This window comes from Pecten maximus, chromosome 19, assembly GCF_902652985.1.
Source record: "Pecten maximus chromosome 19, xPecMax1.1, whole genome shotgun sequence".
NCBI classification, from domain to species: Eukaryota; Metazoa; Mollusca; class Bivalvia; order Pectinida; family Pectinidae; genus Pecten; species Pecten maximus.
Window position 1 is genome coordinate 6,241,855 of NC_047033.1, and position 20,764 is coordinate 6,262,618.

Here is a 20,764-nt window from a genome sequence, read left to right on the forward strand (position 1 = left end):
ATAACAGTGTCATTAAAGCATTAATTAAGAATGATAAATGGTGTAAGTAACGACTGAAAAATGAAAAAAAGTTCAGTTGATGATGGGCGGTAATGAAAAGTGATGAAAATACAACTAGACGCAGAAAAGAATGCACCCTAGGTAGAAAATCTGACAAATTCCTACGTCTTCATTATGGTGTAAAATTTGTATTGTATTTTAGATCCACATCCAGGTACATTGTATTTGCGTCCGACGTTAACACTGCTCTCGGTAGATATTTGGGTCAAACGAACTATGGTACACAACGTATAAGTTGTCAACGTTCACATAAAAAGTCACGAGGTTGTGTGCCGAATCCATTTTCCCATAAGAAATTTCCCACGACCCTAATCCTGATATACTTCTCATAACATGGGGAACCTGTCAGCCAGTTGAAATACGACAAAGGTGTACCGTCCTCATAAACAAATGTGTTATCGTCTTTGGCGGAATGACCTCCAATCCAGGCCGAATCTATGTTACGGGAAACTGAAATATAAATTAAAATAATAGATCTACTACATTAACAATCCAGAAGGATGCAGTGCCACGGGAAACTGAAATGTACATTGAAATTAGGACAGTACTATATTTTTATTCCAGACGGAAGCAATATCTTGGGACACTGACACGGTCATTAAAATTGGGACCTTACTAGATCTACGATCCAGACATAAGCAGAGCAACGAGAAAATGAAATGTACATTGAAATAAGAACATAACTACATTTACGGTCCAGACGGACGCAGTGCCACTGGATGAAGCAGCAATGTAGTAATACAATGAATTTACTGTAGATAAAGTGTAATCGAATTCAAGGCAAATTCATACTTCAACATACGATATTAATCTACGAAGGAACGCCAGCGGAATAAGTACAGTGCTGAGATAAAAGAGAGCTGTTTCAGCCCAACGCAGCTTGCCTATTGTTGACATATGTTGTTTAATGGTTAATAGATGACAGTGGAAAAGATGATGTAATCGAAAAACAAAAAAACAAAAAAAACAAAACAACAACAACCTGGAAGCTATATTGAGAACATTCCAAAATACAAATAAAAAACAACAGCTTGAAAACAGTAAACAAAAAAAAAAACCAAAGACCAAATCCATATCAAAGACACTATCACTATTGTATTGCATGCAATCAGTATCAATATTTCATTTAAAAACAAACTGCAAATTGTTTTTATATAATTTATATGGTTCCCAATATTGATTACATTCAATATCGATGCTTCCAACAACTTACAAATGTTTCATACCATTTATATGGTTCCCAATATTGCTAATTCTCAATATCAATGCTTCCAACATCTTATATGGGTTTTATATAATTTATATGGTTAAATATATTCGGTTTCACTTCATAATAACAGCCAACACCTTATTGACTTATTATTTCGTTTTGCTTGCAAAACTTGCTGAAAATCGTTAACGCAAGTCTTACTCTTACTCGAAGCTATCTCACATTCTAATCCATTCCTCGAGTATATCATATAAAAGTATCTTGTTTACTATATTGTTTCCTATCAGTTTAAGCGAGCTAGAAATACAAATAACTGACCAGCCGTTTTGAATCGTCATTCCTGATGTCCAATATGATACTAGTTATGCATAGTTATCTATCTTATATGAATCAGCAGGTGTTTATTCTAATGAATGATATCGCTAATATTTTTGGTGGCTATTTCAACTTTTACAATTAACAATAATAATGGGTTTCAACATTATATAACATTATATCAAGTATATGCCATGGTCAAACAGTGTCTCAAGTTTGTTATTTCAGCGTGATAACACTATAATAATTACCCACGTTGTTTTTATTCATTATACATGTACTACATAGATTGCTTGTGTGTTGAACGAGTCGTGCTATCAAACTCACCATAAAACTTACATAAAAGATCAGTTAGGTGGTGATGTCTTTCCAGTGAATCTATTCTGATCATACGAGCTCCATCAAGGCGGCAAAAATCTGCAGCTTGTGCTGCATTCAACTTGTTCCCTTCTACCAAACGATAACACCAATGAAGGGATTGTTCGTATTCGTAGCCACTTTGCGTTGAACAGCTCTCTGTGAAGTACATGAGAATGGACATAAAATTCATCAGTCCAGAATCTAAGCCACCACCCACCCCTTCCTCCTTACTTCGTCTTTTCTATTTATAATAGATGCAAGTTGTATTAGTAATGTATATGCTTTAAAATGATGTAACTTGTTTAGTTGTTCAAGCAATTTGTTCCCCATCTTTGTATAAAGGGGTTCTAAATATTGGTTTTCATCTGATGTAACAGATATCTTTGTACAAGTTAGTACAAAAAAGTAAAGAGGAACTTTATGTTGTCATTTATATCTTAAATAAATGACATTGTTTCACTTTCAATCTCGGTGTCTGTTATATTTTAACCTTTATACAAACAGAGCACATCCTTATATATTTGATGCATAGCTAAAATACCATTTACCAACAAGAATTATCAAATGCAGAGCCTACTCGTCATGACAGGATTTTTCTCTATCAGTGTAGGTTTTAAACCAGAAACTACAGGTATATACTTCGTTACCTCTATGATATTGGTATGACTTCCAATCTTCTTCACCAATCACTTCTGTTGTAGTCACGTTGAAGAGGAAGGAATGGAGAAGACACAACCCTTTAGTACTGTGATACGACAGCGACTCACAGGATAAGTAATTGGCGCATTCTATCGCACACTCTACCACACTGTTGGTTTGTAAAACACCTGAAAGGTTTGCTGTTCTGAAACCTTCCATGTCCATCATCTCAGTTAAATCCGAGATATTAAAATCACAGCAACAGCATAAAAAGCACAAACATAAGATGAATGAGAGAAACATACCTAAATGCCAAAATAATCAAAGGAAGATATTTCTTCGACCAACCTCAGATTATTCGTCTATGATCAAATGAGCACAATCTAGATTTTGTATTCCTATGGTGCGGTTAGTTGTGGATTTTACTTTACAATATCAAGCCAAATTGAAATAACTCCTTCTTTCTTAACAGTGTCAACATAAACTATGAATACATACAGTATAGCAATATGATTCAGGACAATATTTTATTTTTTTACACAAAAATCTGCTTTGTTTTTTATCGAATTATATCGTTGTGTGACAATCAGAGCCACTGTTTGCTCAATCGGGCTAATGGGTCGTATATTTATATTTGCGTCAAACATTTCGATCCTTACTCAAGTATGCCTTTCCCAGGAAGTCGAGATCACGAAGTGGTTTATGATGTCATGTGTCACTTGTGTAATACACACTGAAGCGTTTTGCATTGGCTGTGCCAATCAGAAATCGATTATGACGTCATAAAATGGACAATGAAGTGACGTCATGAACTTTGAATGGGGCAAAAAATGGCTTTCTTTGTTAATTTATCGTTGATTAAGCCCTTAGCATTTTGATGTTTAACGTGTGAACTTTCTAAAATAAGTATCTAAAATTTGTTTTCCTTTGTAACTATTTAATTTGTCATACGGAGAGCTACTTAGTTATGTGGGTATGTTCATACCAGAATGAAGATGTTTCGGGATTATAATTCAGTATTCATAAGTATCACTATCTTACAATAACACAGGCTGGTAGCGATTTCACTAAGATATGAATACTCAATATCAAACTACTTTTTACCTTTTTAGGCTTCTTGAAAATAATATTTATTATAATATTTCGTCATCAAAGGCTTATACCAATCACATAGCTGTAAACTACTTCACTGTACTATTATATAATCTAGCAATTATCTGATATGAAACCAGTCTGAAATTCTTACTTTGTCGATTGCCGCATTACTACTGCTAACCGTTCTTTCGCCTCGGGGTCATGTACCCAATGTTCGGGCATAGCGTTCGGAATGTTACCGTGCAACATGACGTTAGAGGGCGCATAATTCAACATAGAATCTATAAAACGAGGCCAAAATATTAACGAAAGATTTGCATGTAGATACAATAATGTACTTCAAAAAGTACAAGGAGGATAACAACACGTGTTCCAAAAGAGCAAGCGTCCTATGCTTCATCGACGACATTCATTAAAGGCAAATAAACAAGCATCGAACATGTCTACCATCATATTTAATGGAAAGGTATATTATTTCCGAATGAGATTATCTTCTCGACCATAAAACAAATTTTTCATCAACCTCCACCTCTCAAAACCCTGCGTTGTAATTTTCTCCGTAAGTGATCAACATCTGTAACGGAAATCGTGACAATGGGAACAGGGAACGATGCAATCATAGTTAATACGTAAATGGCGAGAGTAAGATATAAATTCCATTCTACGTTATGCCTTGGTAATATAATTTCATCTTTTATTAAATTTTATGCATTTTAGGTGTCATCAAAATTATCGATACTTTTTTTATAATCACGCAGTTAAAAGTATAAGGCGATCTTTATTTATACATGCAAATGTCAGGAGTAAAGAGGGTCATTTATACAGGTAAAAACGACCTTTTCTTGTGTGTAAAAGGGTGTGCTTATATAATGTGTGTAGAGCATATACAAAGTGTATGTGAAAGCTGATTGTCAACGATGATAACATATTATCTCGTTTTGAATCCCATTTCTTTATTATTTTATTTTTGATTAAATCTTTCAAGGTTTTGTTACAAGGGCACATACTCGTAGAAATAATTTCAATTACAAACACGTGATGAACTTTTAAAGGTCAGCACACACTTCCGTAATATACCGGCAGTTGTTGATGTTCCTATTCAAGGAAAATCATACCAATCGTCGTAGATTGTGAAAGGTTGATTGAGGACAAGTGTGCAGGTACCATGTGCCAGTTTCCATATCGAAGGAATCACCGTAAAATCATCCACAATAGGGGTCATTGACTGATGTGATTTACCGTTCTGTCACTGGATGATATTTTGTATAAAGATTGCATATTTTCAATTTTCTATCAATGATAGGAAGAATTTCTTCCGCAATCTTGCTTCATATCATCAACACGTACGCTGCAGGTTTTTTTATGGCAAACATTTATGGTCAACGTGGACACAGTAAGCTAGGTAGTTGATGGACGCACACATAAATTTGCCTATATAACCATATCTAGCATTACTTATCCTTAACTGAAATGACATTAAAAGAAGTGTGAAGTTTGACATTCAAACCAAACTGGTTTTAAGGAGGCCAATAGCGACAGAAAATATCGACACTAAAGCAAAACTGTAATTCTAACTAGAAATCAGGAAAACGAATGAAAATTACGAAAAAAAATATATTTGCAAGGAGACCCCATTAAAAATATACAGGGAGAATACGAACAAGTAAGCTCCTTCTCCTTCATCACCTACGATATGCAGAGTGAGTCCACTCTGATAGGAAATCATTTTTGGTACCCGACATGACTTTCAGGAAATGAACAGTTGGTTAACATATAGGACAGAAAGAAACATATAACTATAGATTTTGATATCTAACTGATTTCATATTTTTCTGTTTTTGATAAAAGGACTTACTTGGGTAACTTGAAATTAGCTGGACAGTATTTGATGAAACACGTTACTTATAAATGTATTGACACCCAGCATCACCTGATTTTCTACGATATGATTAAAACATACATGGAAGGATGTGATCATACTACCATCAATGAAAGTTGGTAGTCTGCTGGGCAATTAAGCTAGATACATTTTATACACGGAGAGCAGCATGGAAACATAATTTGCAACGTCATAAACTTCTGACATGCTAGCTCTTCCACTTACGCAGACGTCTCCGTCACTTGGAGTCTTTAACATTACTGACCGGAACGGCGATATAAATAAGTTTAATTCATCTTTGACTGTAGCTGTATCTGAGCCTTGATATTTATTGAAATATGCCAATGCTGTGTGTGTCTTTTTCTCAATCCTTCATTAAAATCAATGTACTTATAATGGGGAACACAGCTTACTTATATTACCCTTTATGTGCAGTTATCTTTCTAGTGCATTTACCCTGCCCATACGAGATCCGTCATGGCGGCAGCTTGTGAGGCATTATTTATGATCTCCGTTACAATGCGATACGACCAGTCACGGGTCTGGATGTATAGTAGCCACTATGAGTTGGGCAGCTCCCAGTGGAGCCTTAAATTGACCGTTTTATTTATTTGTCGAATTACAGGAGTATAACCAATTTTTTAGTTGCTCTAATATTGTCCTGTCTTTCTGCCCAAACATGCTTTTTCGTTTTGTCTCATTTCGAAATCCTAAGCTATGTTTGTGGATGGGCTAGGTTAATTCATTTTACATGGTTATCTGCATTTGTTTTTATGTTTCTCTGTCCATATCACTTTAATGCTGAGATAAGAGATCAACGATAGCTACAGTTAAATACGTGTAAGTTGGCATTTCTTTACTCTTAGTTGTCATTATATGTATAAAAACTACAAACTTACTTTTGGCGCCAACAGAAACATGGTATGGTGGACGTCTCTCTTATTTCACAAACATTCGTCGTTTTATTTGGTTTTGTTGTCCCAGTCGTTTTGATTTTGTGTTTATTCACTACATGACCTCTACATCTATTGCTGCCAACAAGTCTAACGTGATTGTCTTCATCAAAATATCAACAGTCATGGGGTTTAGTTGGAGTGTCGGCATTGTGGCAATACTGTCTCAGTCCGATGTACTTCATTTAGTTTTTGAAGCGCTCAAGTCGTGTCAAGACATTTCATAACAGCTATTTCAGCAGATCAAATGCATGTCATCAGCAGAACATGCTTCGTCTTGAACAAACGTGTTGTTTCAGTAAGTGGAGAAGGGCTCCATGTCATATCACATCTTGTGTAACCGATATATTCTTCGATTCGAGAAAGTTTCGGATATCAAAGTCGCTGTAATTTACCAGGCGTATTGAAATGCCTTACTTTTGTCCTTTAGTTGAGCGTGTACTCCAGTGAGTAAGGCGTGATGTCCTTTCCACTGTCAGTGATATACCAAAGCCAGTAGAAATGGTAGTTTCTATTCTTGTTAGAGCTCGGAAGTTTTTAGAGTTGGGCGGCTGGTTTAATGTTGTCAGCATGATGTAACAGATATAGGTGTCCTATTTGGTGTCTTCGGAAGTATGTTTCAGTGAGGAAGTAGTAGTCTTCATCAGTTACGCGCTACACGAAAGTACAAACACAACCATACCACAGTCCCAAAAGCACACACACATTTACCATACTTAAGCTTCTGACACAAAGGGCGACCGTCCTTAAATGACATTAGATGTTGATAGGGTATTTAACAATACAACCCCCCCCCCCCAAAAAAAAAAAATCCAAAAATAATTAACTCGGATTAAAACAGTATATTAAAGGGAGATATAATGGGTACTTGATAGGACACATCAAAGTTATAATAGATAAAACAGGAAAGAAATGAGTCGTTATAATTTTAGATGTTTCCAAAATTTGCGATATTTCAAACACAACTATTTATCATATAATCTTTAGTAACATTCGGAAATAATCATTTTGTTTCCCTTAGTTATTATGCCTTTCATAGATCTTTGACCTCTATACCCGATACATTTAAGTGGATTCATGCATATACGTGTGGTTTGTTAGAGACGTATTCACTCCTGGGCTTGTTACCAACATCAACTTCTTAACAGACATCACACTTCTATCAATGATTGTCAACCATTATATATATTAGCCTCAACACCTGACCAAGTCCTCTCTCCACTTTTTCCTTACGGTATCCATTTACATCTTACTGTTATGGTAAGTCTAGCCTCTTTTACATGACCTATTTACTACTGGGATTTACATATGGTCCCGATATCAATGTATTATCCATATCATTAACCCACTAAAATGATTAAACTGTATAATTTGAAATTATTTTCCACTTTAACCAATAAATGGATAACATTTCATATTATGGGTGAAGGTATATCTATAAATGTTGTTTCATGCCAAAATATTGTAATTTTACCAACAGAGCTTAACTCATTATCGTAAATGTCTTCATGTCCTGTAATAAACTTCATTAGTAATTCTGGATAAGCCAGATAATTCACCGCCCTGCTGTAAAATATTTGATCTAGTAAACAACGTTAACTGATAGGGTAAAAAAGGATTGACTATAAAGTTTGTTTTGTCTCTTATTATTGATATCCTCTTAGTCGTTTGCATCAATTTAATAACTTGTTTGTTCTGTAATATGATAGTATTGTGTTTCGTTATTGTATGTACAACAGAGCATTTAATACCGACATAAAGTGGAAGTCCGCTATCACACCATCTATATTAAATTCTGATTCTGTTTTGCGTGCTTTAAATACTACATTTATTATCACAGAAATATGTAAAGGTCACGATATATGGTGCCGAAGGATGCTAGCTCGTATGACAAAACCTCTTTATACTTGTAATAAAGATGTACTAAAACTGACGACCTTATACATGTAGCAATTGATAAGCTAAATTAATCTGTGTTCCATTGGTTAATCTATGTTACCAAGTTACAAGTTGTTGTACAGTTCAAAATAAAGTCCGAAACTGTAATAACACTGTTTTGTATCATTTGTTAATTGTGCATATTTTTTTAAATTTTGTTAAGGTTTTGAAATAATGTTCAAATACCTGCACGCCTTTAGTCCTATGGAAGCCACGTGTTATCTGTAATCGCAGCGGTGCCGACCTGCGACGCTGAAATAAATTCAAACAATTGCCTTCATCGTCATCATATTTATCGGGACTATCTTATTTCAAAGACCCAACCATACAAGGTTTATTTTAACATTTTATAGCCTGAATGGCAAAAAGGAAATAACAAATTAAAGCAACACGTCAATGGTTATCGACTTGTAAAATCAAAGGGTTAAAGAATCATGCATTAACCTTTTTTCCTAAAACATTTGTTTTGAAAGAGTTTATGGCCTAATAAATAATACTAAAAAACAAATAATCGTCTGCTTATTTCTCATAAAAAATTTAAATTTAATATTAAAAAAAACAACTTGTTCCATACTGAAACAGTATGGCCTGTACTATGATTCTTTGATGTTAATGGTAAGGGATTTTTCGATTATTTCATCATAACCGAATACATTTTGATGACTTATGTTGTCCTGTCACAAAACAAGGGTACCCTACGCCGTTTCCTGATTCAAATCAGTAGCTTGTGTGCACATCATTGACACCAGTCGCTGCTCTTACTCTCAATAACGTTGTCCCCATCAATTTGTTTATTGCCCTTTGAGGGATATTATTGCACTCCTGAGTTGAGCGACGTTATATGGGACGTTGACGCGCTTCCTAACCCCTGTCTAGCTCGTCCCACAAATGCGCGATTGGGGACACATTTGGACTGTATGGTGATCAATCAGAACTGGACATCGTATTGAGTCAGAAAGTCACTACAAACCCGTAGCAACTTGGGACTTCGCGTTGTCCTGCTGCAATGTAAGGTTACGTTGATGGATAAGAGGATAGATGTGTGGTCTCAAGACCTGGTCCCGATATCTAACTGCTGTAAGATTACCATGGATAACCACGAGAGGTGTTTTCACGCCTTGATATATCCCTGCCGGATCGCAAACGCTGTAAAGCGAGACTCGTCAACACGCGTCTTCAATGGGCCAAACCAAAGCGACTAGGGGAATGTGCAAGAAGTCACTGCATTCGAGGTTGGCGTAGCCTCGGAGTAAGTGGCAGACCCATATAGAGTCGTCATGGCCTTAAATGAAACTTGATGTCGCCATCTGAAATCGGTTACGGAGGTGCGAGAGACGTATGCCTCTATCCTGACGTCACGACGTAATGCGTGGGTGTCAGCTCCTTGGACGGTCACTCAATCTCCCTGTGACTCTGATACATAAGCAAAACCACCCATATGTGTTGATCTGTCGAGTCGGATCGCCCGAGTTTCTTGCGCGGAGGAAAATATCACGAGTGTGCGGAGCACACGAGTGATATTTTTCCTCCGCGCAAGAAACGAGGGCGATCCGACTCGACAGATCAACACATATGGGTGGTTTTGCTTTTATCACATACCTTTATTAATTACAACTTTCCTTAATTATGAAATCCATTTGCGGTTTCAAGTGACGTCACATCATTATGTATTATTTTCGTTTTCGATGAAGAAAAAAAATCGTCATCTCGTCATCATAAGTTCGCCAACTGAGTAAAAGTGTAGGCCTAGTTGACAGATCTAGCCAGTTTACACTTATCAATATTTTTGTACTGATTACCTCCTTTCTGTTTTCAAACTGATAATGTAAAGGAAAATCACAACACTAATTGATGCAAAATCATTTATTTGCAATCAGATAACGTTTATATGTTAATAAATTCTCCCAACTGTCAGTGAAAGTGTTCGGCATTTTTTAATTATGATTTAAAATACAACATCGTTTACTTCAAGCAGCAAAATTTACAAATACTGTTTAATTTAATTTGATTTAGCATTAGTTAAGCATGGATATAGTAAAAAAAAAATCAAATTAAACCTATATATCGATGGCATCAAACACATTCTCCATACCTAGACATATACATTATGTAGCTAATGTGCTGTCGTTGAGCGACTACGTCACAGCGCGTGCAATTCAATCACATAAACAAGCGACATGTCACAGCGAGTCATCGTCAGAGTCAGTGATTGGTAGGATTCTACGATATTTCCTAGGAGGAGATATAACTTGAGAGGAAGATTGGGAAGATATTTGAAAGGAAATGTTAAATGTGCCGCCAGTAATATTTGCCCCAGATAACATTCCCGTGGCAAGATTTTGACAATCTCCAAATGACCTTGGCATTGGATTTTTCACTGGTTCGACCACGTTTTCATTTCTGGAATTTCTCTTTGCCACTTCACTACGAGAAATTGTCGATCGGACAGACTTTGTTGACAAAGATGTTTCGGGGACATTTTGTAGAAGTTCGCACATTTATCGTTGCTGCTGCATGGTTGCCACTGTATAATTATTCACACTGTTGACATTTTTATGACCATGAGTGATGATTGTTGTCGGTGCTACGCCAGAATGCAAAAGTTTTGTGCACAGAGTTTTTCGGAGGGATTGGTTGGTCTTTTTCCCAAGAGGACCGGCATTGTTTGCCATGGTTTTCATCATATCAGAAAGCTTGTTTTTCCCCACTGACTGATTTTTAAACCAACGTTTACCGTTTTCGTTGTGATTGACAGCAAGATAAAAGGGAGATTCTGCAGTGTTCATTTCGTGTGGCCTGTGTTTCGCGTAAAGTTTAAATGATTTGATTGGACATCTGGATGAATTCTCGGGATTTACAAAAAGTTTTGGATTAAATGACCTCTGGTGAGTTGAATTGCCTCCACGAGTTTTCGTTGATCTTTCATTAAATTGCTCGTTACCACTTCATCAAATATAATATCATGAAGAATTTCAAAGTTAACGTCCGAAAGTTCCATGTTATGATGATAGACTATGAGCTATCAAACAGACTAGCAGGCGACAGAAATGTCGGAGGACAATATTTACTCAAGAGAAATAAACGTACATTTAAAATATTCAAGTAATTGATTTTTACTTGTAATTAAATGCATTTATTTAAAAAAAATGTTTTCATAATTTGTAATCAATGTTGTAAGATACAGCTTCACTTTATTTCTTCCAATGAACTGTCTATTTTTAGTTTCATGGAAAAGGGAATTCCTCTTAAAAGTAGTTCCGGCTAGTATGGTGATACAACATCTTGTATCACACATGTGTGATACAAACCGACAGAAAACAATCACCGAAATTTGTTGTATCACTATTGTTAGATTACATAGGTATGTGATAAATACAACTTAACGGGATATTGTTGTCTCATGTACACCATATTGCTGTACAATCGCGCTTCGAACCACACATTACAGTGTAGGGGGGGGGGAGGGGGGATCACAATAAAAAATGATTTGAATACTTGTTTGTTCGTGGGTATCAAATTTTTGTTCAGCGACCTATCATTACTTTTGAATTTTCATAACTTAGGGTTGGTTCTGTCATGTGACAAAGTTTAACGAAAATATAAATTTTTTGAAATCATTTTGTTATTGTATTTATTTTATTCTAAATTTTACAGTTTTGTAAGAAAATATCTATTCTCAATAAGGTTTAATTGACTGTCAAATTTTTTTTTTGAAAAAATATTTTTTATACACTCCCGGATCAGAGACATCGTCACCAATATTGTAAGTTCATTGTGTATTGCAATGCACGTCAAATAGTTTCTGTGTAAACCAATGTTTCAAAGGAATTTTATTACCTTGGTGGCATTGTTTTGGACGTGACAGTATGTGATTTTGCTTGCTTTTTATCGCACGCCGCATAATGATAACCGGGCTTCGGGTTCACTTTTACATTAAATATTAGCCGGATGTTGTCGTCACCAAAATTGCGAATGAAAGTTTACCTGCTATCCTGGAGAAATCTGCCTTCATCCTTGATGCTTCGGCCCCGGATGGCATACTTATGTATCTTCTTGCCAAACTTACGATTGCTAAGCACATAGAATATACTGTTCTGGAAACTTAACTTTCGGATATACCAACTTAATCGCCGATCAATTTAAAGAAAGCTCCATTAGCGAGAAATCGGAGGGTAAGAAGCACTTGCAGCTGTGATAGGGACTGATTCCTCCTTGTTGGTCTTGCAATAGCTGTGTCTATCAGACTTGTGGTATATACCAATGTAGGCATATCTAGCGAAAACCTGAAGCGACTAAAAGTTTTTTCACTTGACATTCTTCCGAGACTCACTCTGGGTAAAAACACACGATTTCTCCTTCCTTGTCCTCTTCTGCGTCTCAATCGACCTAAATTAGCCATATTTGAGGTTGCTCTGTAGCTACAATGTACCTCAAATATTTGAGGAAAATCTCAAATTTATTTGAGGAAAACTGCATATTTTACTTTTGAACAAGTGGATTTGAGGAAAAACTCAAAATTTGAGGTAAGTTGAGGTTAAGGAAGGGTTTTGCAAGCCATTTTCATGAATCTCATGTAATTTGAGGAAATCTTCAGATTTGAGGAAATCTCAACACTTAAGTATTTTTGTACAAGCGGGGCCAGGTTCATAATTAGAACCATCACTCTTCTGAAGAGAAAGCAAATAACCACCAATGTATGTATCTAGTTCAAATAGCAGAATCTGAAGAACGTCCCTGCTGTCATACCTAGGAGGAGACTGAATCCACTCTTGAAATCTTTTAATACATCCCTCAGTTTTCTTAACAGTATTTTCATTTCTTTTACTCATTATATAATTTCTCAAATCGGAGATACCGGAAGTATACGTACAGGATGGAATCACGTCCGCGTCGTCTATTTAAGATGAAACATGGGGTTCAGCCTCAGGGATGGGGTCAGAGGGAGGGGGAGCGCACGGTGCGATGGTTGATGAATGTGAATTGGGCCCCATTCCATTGCCGGATATTGCCATTTCATTACACATACATCCAGCTTCATGAATACTGGATTCATCACTTATGTCTGAATCCATCAGCAGATCATGCAAGATGTCAAAATTGCCAGCAAATGCCATTGTAAACAAACCCTCTCAGGCTTCCGTAGCAGACGACAACTTGCTTCTATATTTACTGCCAACTTTATTTCTCTTTCTTAAATGTTTATTTAGAAAGCCTAAGTAACGTCCATAACTCCGGAATTTTAATTAAAAAATATTTGTATGCTTCATTTTTTTTTTAAATCTCAAACTTTAAAAACTATCCAAAAATATTTACCAATGCAATACCCGGATATGTTACGTGTCCAATGACAAGGGGATTTCCATAAAAAAATTGTTCCGGCTAGAAGGTAAATACAACATTCCGTATTGCAAATGTGCAATACAGACCATTGTATTTCATGGTATGGAAATTACTTGTATTACTATAATAAGATACAACAGGTATGTGTTAAAATACAATACAATACAATACATAAAAGTGGCGTAGTGCAATGTAGTACAGTACAATACAGTATAGAGCAGTAATGTAATGTATCCCAGTACAATACAGAATAGTAGTGTAGTGTAGTGTATTGTGGTGTAGCACAGTACAGCACGGTATCGTACAGTACAGCACGGTATAGTACAGTACAGCACGGTATAGTACAGTACAGTACAGTACAGCACGGTATAGTACAGTACTGTACAGTACAGTACAGTACAGTACAGCAGGTATAGTACAGCACAGAACAGTACAGTACAGTACAGTACAGCAGGTATAGTACAGCACAGCACATTGTAGTACAGTACAGTACAGCAGGTATAGTGCAGCACAGCACATTGCAGTACAACACGGTACAATAAAGTAAAGAACAGTACATAGCAGTACAACACGGTACAGTACAGTATTGCTCAGTACAGTACAGTACAGTACAGTACAGTGCAGATAACAACAGTACAGCAAAGTACAGTACAGTGCAGATAACAACAGTACAGCAAAGTACAGTACAGTACAGAGTACAGTACAGTGCATTACATAACAATACAGTGCATTACAGTACAGCACAGTGCAGCACGTCGTTTGTAAGCAGTGTTCTGATTGGTCGTCAGAAAAAGAGATATTTTTCACTTTTAATAGAATGAATAATGTTCGATATTTCACTGGTAAAAATGTAATGAAAAGTCGTATGCAACTCAGTGGTGATTTATTGAGAGGGCAAAAGTTAATGAGTGAGTGTTAGGAAGCCTCTGGTGCTCATATTTTGATATTAATGTACATGTGTTTGCGATATGAAGATCCGTAATTTTTATTTCAGGAGATGAGTTTGGTCTCTTTGTATGATCAACAAGGCATCGGCCTTGTGTGTAATTATGTTGATCAAGAATAATATAATCTCTTACTAAACAAATAATTCATCCAAAATGAAAACTTTTTCAAACATGTACATGTTAAGTAAAGTTATATATATATATTTATATATGTATATGACATTTTCCGTAAAACATTACATATACAATATGACTGCCAATCAGCTTCACCACCCAATCCCGTTTGATTCTTGCTGAAGAGAAAGAGATAGAGAAGACACAATCAGTTGGATGACTTGATACGTCAGCGACTCACAATATTCGGCGCACTCTATCGCACACTCTACGACACTGTTGGTTTGTGTAACAGCTTCAGAATTCGATAATTTCAAACCTTCCGTATTCCTTATTTGACTGTAATCCGAGATGATAATAACAGTGGAACCACACACTTAACGACATTGTGAGGAGAAACATCATTTGTTGCCTTGATGTATTTGCAACTCAAATTCCGTTAAAATGAGGGCGATCGTTATATGTCTGACTAAAATTGACTGGTTGCTTTGAAAAAGTGTATTCATTTGATAAGGGTTCCTGTGGCTACTGCATCAAAAAATAAAATTTATATCATTTTGTCAATATAAGCAAAGTAAATATTTACTATGTAAACTTATAGAGTTCATACCTGATAATAGGATTTAGGTCAATATTTCATTTATTCAGAGGATACATATCTCATACACTATATGGCATTGTCGATAATTTTTAACATTTCATATTCGTCTCTTCAATAGAGAAAACAAACTACTGGAACAGCATAGAACTGCCGGAAATAACAAGACAATGGACTTAAACATTTCACTTCTACATGTCATTCTAGCTCAATTACAACAACGAGCAATACTGTTCAACATGTCTCTTATTTACAAGTTGCTTAAAAAATTAAAATAAAATAAAACAAAAACAAAACATCAAAATAAAACACACAAAAACAAGGTACAAAATACGATTAACAAGAAATCTGACAGTTGAATTTAGGTCAATATCACACTGGTTCTCATAAACACCTCGATCAATACATATTGTATTCTAAAGGACGGTTGTTCAATCACTAGCAAATGGCGCTAATGGGCGGTATGTTGATATTTGAGATCGGTTTTTCGATCGTACTCAGATTTACGTTTCACAGGAAGTTGGGGACATTTGCCGACCTATGTATTATGTAATTGGACGAATTTCTTCACTCCAATTTTTAAAAGGAGACTCGGCCTAAATTGAGTCAAAATGGTGACGAAGCGACAACAGCTTTTTGTCAGTATAAATTTCTGAACCCAACCAAATGTTTAAAGAAGATTATATAATTCATTGTGGCTTGTGAAGATAACCATATATACCATGTGTACTATAAATAGGATTCTGAATCATCGGACTCGCTGGGAAAAGTGTTGATTTGAGATTCTATGTCAGGAGAATGAAAAGACTTATTTAGCAAACCTAGTTTTGTTTTGTGAATAATTATATGTCCTTGGGTTTATATGATATCTCAAATGTATTGTTATCTTATTACGAACCAGAGAATCAACATTAGTATATACTTCACAAAAGTAATATCAACGAAGAACTAGTTGTGCAATGTAACAAAGTAAGGATACGAGAGAGGCGGTAGTGGATTTTGAGAGTTGCGGCCCTTTGTTATGAATTTGTGTATTTTCGTTGATCTGTCACAACACAAACCCTTACCAATTCTAATATGCATCTGCAATCAGACGTGTTCATAACAATCCACATAAAGGTCACTAAGGGAGTTCTTTTTACAAACGTCATGATGGTTGGAATCAGTTGCCGGTTATTTTCATAGGAATCATATATTTGTAGTTTGCCAAAGTAAACTGAACCTTTTTCACCAAAACAAAACAAATTATTTTACAATGACGTATGTCCAATTTTATTCTATTTACAAAATATTACAAAATAATGTCACAGAAAATCAACAATAAATCACAATATTACTATACAACATTTCTCGCGAACTGGCAAAAAACGTTTTACAATTGGATAATTAAAAAACAAAACAATAATGCTTTTGGAATGATTTTTTTTTTTTTTTTTTTTTTTTGAAATTTGGTCCGTAGTACACATTACATGGTAACATATATTATTACTGAAATTATATGCAGAAAAACCTTACTACTATCAATAATTTGCTTCTCTTCTTTAGCATATTGTTCTGAACTGGAAATTATCTACATTAGTTAAAGCCAATGCTAAAATTTACAAATGTTTTAAAGGCGTTTGCTTTGTGCTTTTTTTTTTTTTTAATCTTCGGCGTTTTATTTTGACATTTACATTTTCGCTCACGATCAAATTTTCTATTTTCTGTCAAACAAATGGTAGCATTTATTTTTACTTACAGTTAGAAACTCTCTGAGCTCAGTTGTTCAAAAGGGGATTACCTTAATCACTAGATTGTTAAAATCTCATTTTCTCCTTTACTGCAAAACGTAAGTGTGTGTATTCCTTAAATAAGGATGGAAAGGAAGATACTGGCGATTGTTATAGTTTCCTGAAAGTTAGTTTTACCAGAAAATATTTAAGTGTGATTTTAAGACTGTCGTTAAGCTGTGATTAGCTTAATCACCATTTGAACAACTGGGCCCAGAACATTAACGTTCACACATAAAAGCACGAATAGAAGCTCCATATTTATTTTCCCATTCGTAATTATCATCAGAACGTATCTTTATATATCGTCGGTTCTTTGGGCTATTTGACTTCCAATGAAAATACGACAAAGGTGAACCGTCTTCATAGACGAAATTGTTATCTTCTTCCGCGGACTGACCCCCAATCCAAACGGACCTAACTCCTTGGGAAACTGAAATAGACAAGTAAGAAAAACTAAGGAATGTACCATAATGATACGATACATGCACTTGATATATTAAAAAAAAGAAATACATGCACGAATTTTTCATATTAAAAAACAATTATTATCGGTGCAATTTCTGACGAAAAACAGCCGTCAATATCTCCTTCATTAAGATTATGACAGCAATAATAATAATAAAAAAACAACAACAACAATTTAATGACTTTTATCTTCAACTATAAAATCTTTTCCTTGAAAACAGAATGAATATTTTTTACGTTAATATCGAGAACCTATGACTATGACCTATGAACCTATGACCGACAGCCTTGGGATAATATTAAATAGAGAGTAATACATCTTTCTGATTAATCTATAGGACTACTTAAATTTGTTTTCAAATGTATATATTAAAACTGATTGTTTGCAATCATTAACGTTTTAAAATTGAGTGTCTCTTGCTTAGATGTTCCTTTGATTAATTTAAATGCACTGCAGGCGTAATGGTCTATATGTCAGAGGCGACTACATTTGTAGTCTTTTCTTTTAAAAAATGATATCAATGATATCAATTTTTAGTAATCTATGTTACCTGTTACCTGTTACCCAAAAAACCTAGGCATTCTGATATATTTCCCCTGCCCTTTTAGTTAGTGACTGTTGTTTGTTTATATGTCACATGATTTGTTTCTACATGTATGTTACAAGAAAAGAAATGTAGTGTCAAGAAATGATTTTAAGCTTGTTTATATTTAATTTCGTTATTGAAGTAGTGTACTATTATAAAAGATATGACAGCTCTTCAGCCGCCCACAACTCCATCATCGGCGAGTCCTAGAAACGATAACGCAGTATAGTTCATCATTGGCCGATATCTACTTACTCTTACATGGTATGAAAGGTACAGCTACTACATTTTCCCTTTCTGCTGTGTTTATTTTGTCATAATAGCCTAATCATAATTGGATTTAACTTACATAACAAATCCATTATGTGCAGTTGTCTATCCAGTGAGTTTATCTTGATCTGACGAGCTCCGTCAAGTCTGCAAAATTCTGCCGCTTGCGATGCATTCCTCTTTTCAACTACCAGGCGATAACACCAGTCAAGCGTCTCGTTGTGTACGTAGCCACACTCAGTTGGACAGTTTCCTGTGAAATAAATGACAATATTATATTTTTTTAACCAGTCGATCAAAATGACCAAATACCAAAATCTTTCCAAAACATTTATCGAAACAAACCAGGAAACCTGACGAAGGACTGTGCATGATACGATAAGATAAGATATATGCGACTAATAGTAGTTGCTCTGGAAGGTAAAACTTATCAGTGCCAAGAAATGGCAAATAATATATAATTACTGCAAAACATTGGACAGATCCTTAATGAAATTCTGTCCAATATCCAACAGCACTTTTCCTTTTTTTGCGAAGAAAATTTTTCAAGGCCTCGATTTTCGAATACAAATATTATACATGTCTATTATTGTCATAAAACATTACCTCGACAATATTGGTATGACTTCCAATCATCTTCTGTTGTAGTCACGTTGAAGAGGAAGGAATGGAGAAGACACAACCCTTTGGTACTGTGATACGACAGCGACTCACAGGACACATTGTTGGCGCATTCTATCGCACACTCTACGACACTGTTGGTTTGTAAAGCACTTGAAAAGTCTGATAGTCTTAAACCTGTCATGTCTGTTATTTCAGTTAAACTTGAGATAACAAACACACAGGAACAGACTGAACAACATAAAAAATATCAAGATAAGGCAGGAAAACATCTTGTGGTGCCTTGTGATTTTCCAACTTAAATATCAGGGGCATTCCACTCACCGCCGCTTATAGACGTTACTGTGGATCCAATAAACACATTCGAGATTTAAATACGTATGATAGGGCCCCCGGGGGTTGTCGATTCACAAAGTAAATGTAAATTTGTCCAGGTCGATAATTCATTTAAGCCCATTAACACAACCGATTTTTCACCGCTATCATATGCTCGGCTAATATAAGGTTGGACTAATGAAATACATTTGACTATTCGAGATACGTATTTCGATTCTTGCTCAGGCTGTGCCACGTACAGGAAGCCGAAAACATTGAAATATTGACATTAATCTTCATAAATTTATGCAATTGTTTGTTCATCACAGCACCATGGCCGTCTCAAGCGGTTGACAAATTAACAACGTATTCTCAACCCTATAAAATACTAGCGTTTGCTAGGCATATCTACTTCAATTAAAGGCAAGCAGTTTTTCAACTTTGCTATTCTAGATGAAGGAGGGAGGGAGTTTCTTTTTCTATCTTACAACTTATAGTGCCTTAACCCGGAGTCGATCCGTTCATCTGTCCTATTGCTCTTGTATACAGTTAGATATATGTTTCGATAAAAAATGAAAATTAAAAAAACCTACATTAGTTAAAGCGATGGTAATAAAGTATCCCTATTGGCTGATATCGCTCACACGGGCTTTTATAAACCGTAAAATAATATTCTTAGTGCTAACTTATTTGATGTCAGGACCATTAATCTAGGGTCACAGGTCAGACTATACATGAGAAACTAGTCAGGGTAGGACAACGGTACTTCGCTCTTCATATCCAGTTATTGCGTACAAGGTTATTTATTTTACTTTGCAATTTGTAACACAATGCAAATGAATCCCCTGGGTTATGTTTGGTACTGTTTTATATCTTATCTTGTCAGTCAATTATAGAATATATGACGAACATTTTTATAGTGTCATCACACTGAATTATCATAACAAAAACTCTGTAGCATAAAGCCCCGCCAAATCAAATAATGATAAAAGGCCAATCAGATGCGGTTGTCATTCACATTTGAGTTCATAGGATTATACAAAAATACATACAATCAATTTTCTATATGTTCTCATTCAAGAATCAACAAAGGAACACTCTATTTTGCTATAGGAAATATTACAATAGAAAACATGTATAGTGTTTTGAGAGTAGCAATGAATCATATCATTTCAATCCAGAGAATCCGGAAATCAGCGCTTGAGCTGATCACAAAATGATAAAAATAATAATGAATTTGTACAACAGATGATGGCTTTAGTTGATTGATCAATGGAATTGGTAGA

At 35.4% G+C, this 20,764-nt stretch overlaps 2 protein-coding genes across 3 annotated transcripts in view; both read right to left on the bottom strand.

Moving 5' to 3' along the window:
* Positions 1 to 2,214, bottom strand: LOC117317932 (macrophage mannose receptor 1-like). The gene is made up of 2 exons (XM_033872900.1): positions 1,925 to 2,214; positions 1 to 510 (listed from the first exon to the last, which is right to left on the bottom strand). The coding sequence occupies exons 1-2, from the start codon at positions 2,133 to 2,135 to the stop codon at positions 299 to 301; spliced, it is 423 nt and encodes a 140-aa protein (XP_033728791.1). The 5' UTR covers positions 2,136 to 2,214; the 3' UTR covers positions 1 to 298.
* Positions 2,215 to 17,078: 14,864 nt separating this feature from the next.
* Positions 17,079 to 20,764, bottom strand: part of LOC117317914 (C-type Lectin CRL-like) — a 28,411-nt gene continuing 24,725 nt past the window's right edge. Inside the window, exons 2-4 of one of the 2 annotated variants that reach the window (XM_033872880.1) lie at positions 19,149 to 19,178; positions 18,622 to 18,795; positions 17,079 to 17,650 (exon numbers count right to left, since the gene is read on the bottom strand). In XM_033872880.1, the coding sequence (XP_033728771.1) occupies positions 17,439 to 17,650; positions 18,622 to 18,795; positions 19,149 to 19,178 (416 nt within the window). In that variant the 3' untranslated portion in view covers positions 17,079 to 17,438. Of the gene's footprint in view, positions 17,651 to 18,621; positions 18,796 to 19,148; positions 19,928 to 20,764 lie in introns of those variants that run through there. The other variant, XM_033872881.1, reaches the window with a different exon arrangement.

Coding starts and splice junctions, on each gene's coding strand:
- LOC117317932 (XM_033872900.1), bottom strand. CDS start 2,135: ATGAATTTTATGTCCATTCTCATGTACTTCACAGAGAGCTGTTCAACG. Junction 511..1,924: donor CCACCTAACTGATCTTTTAT/GTAAGTTTTATG, acceptor TTTATATTTCAG/TTTCCCGTAACATAGATTCG.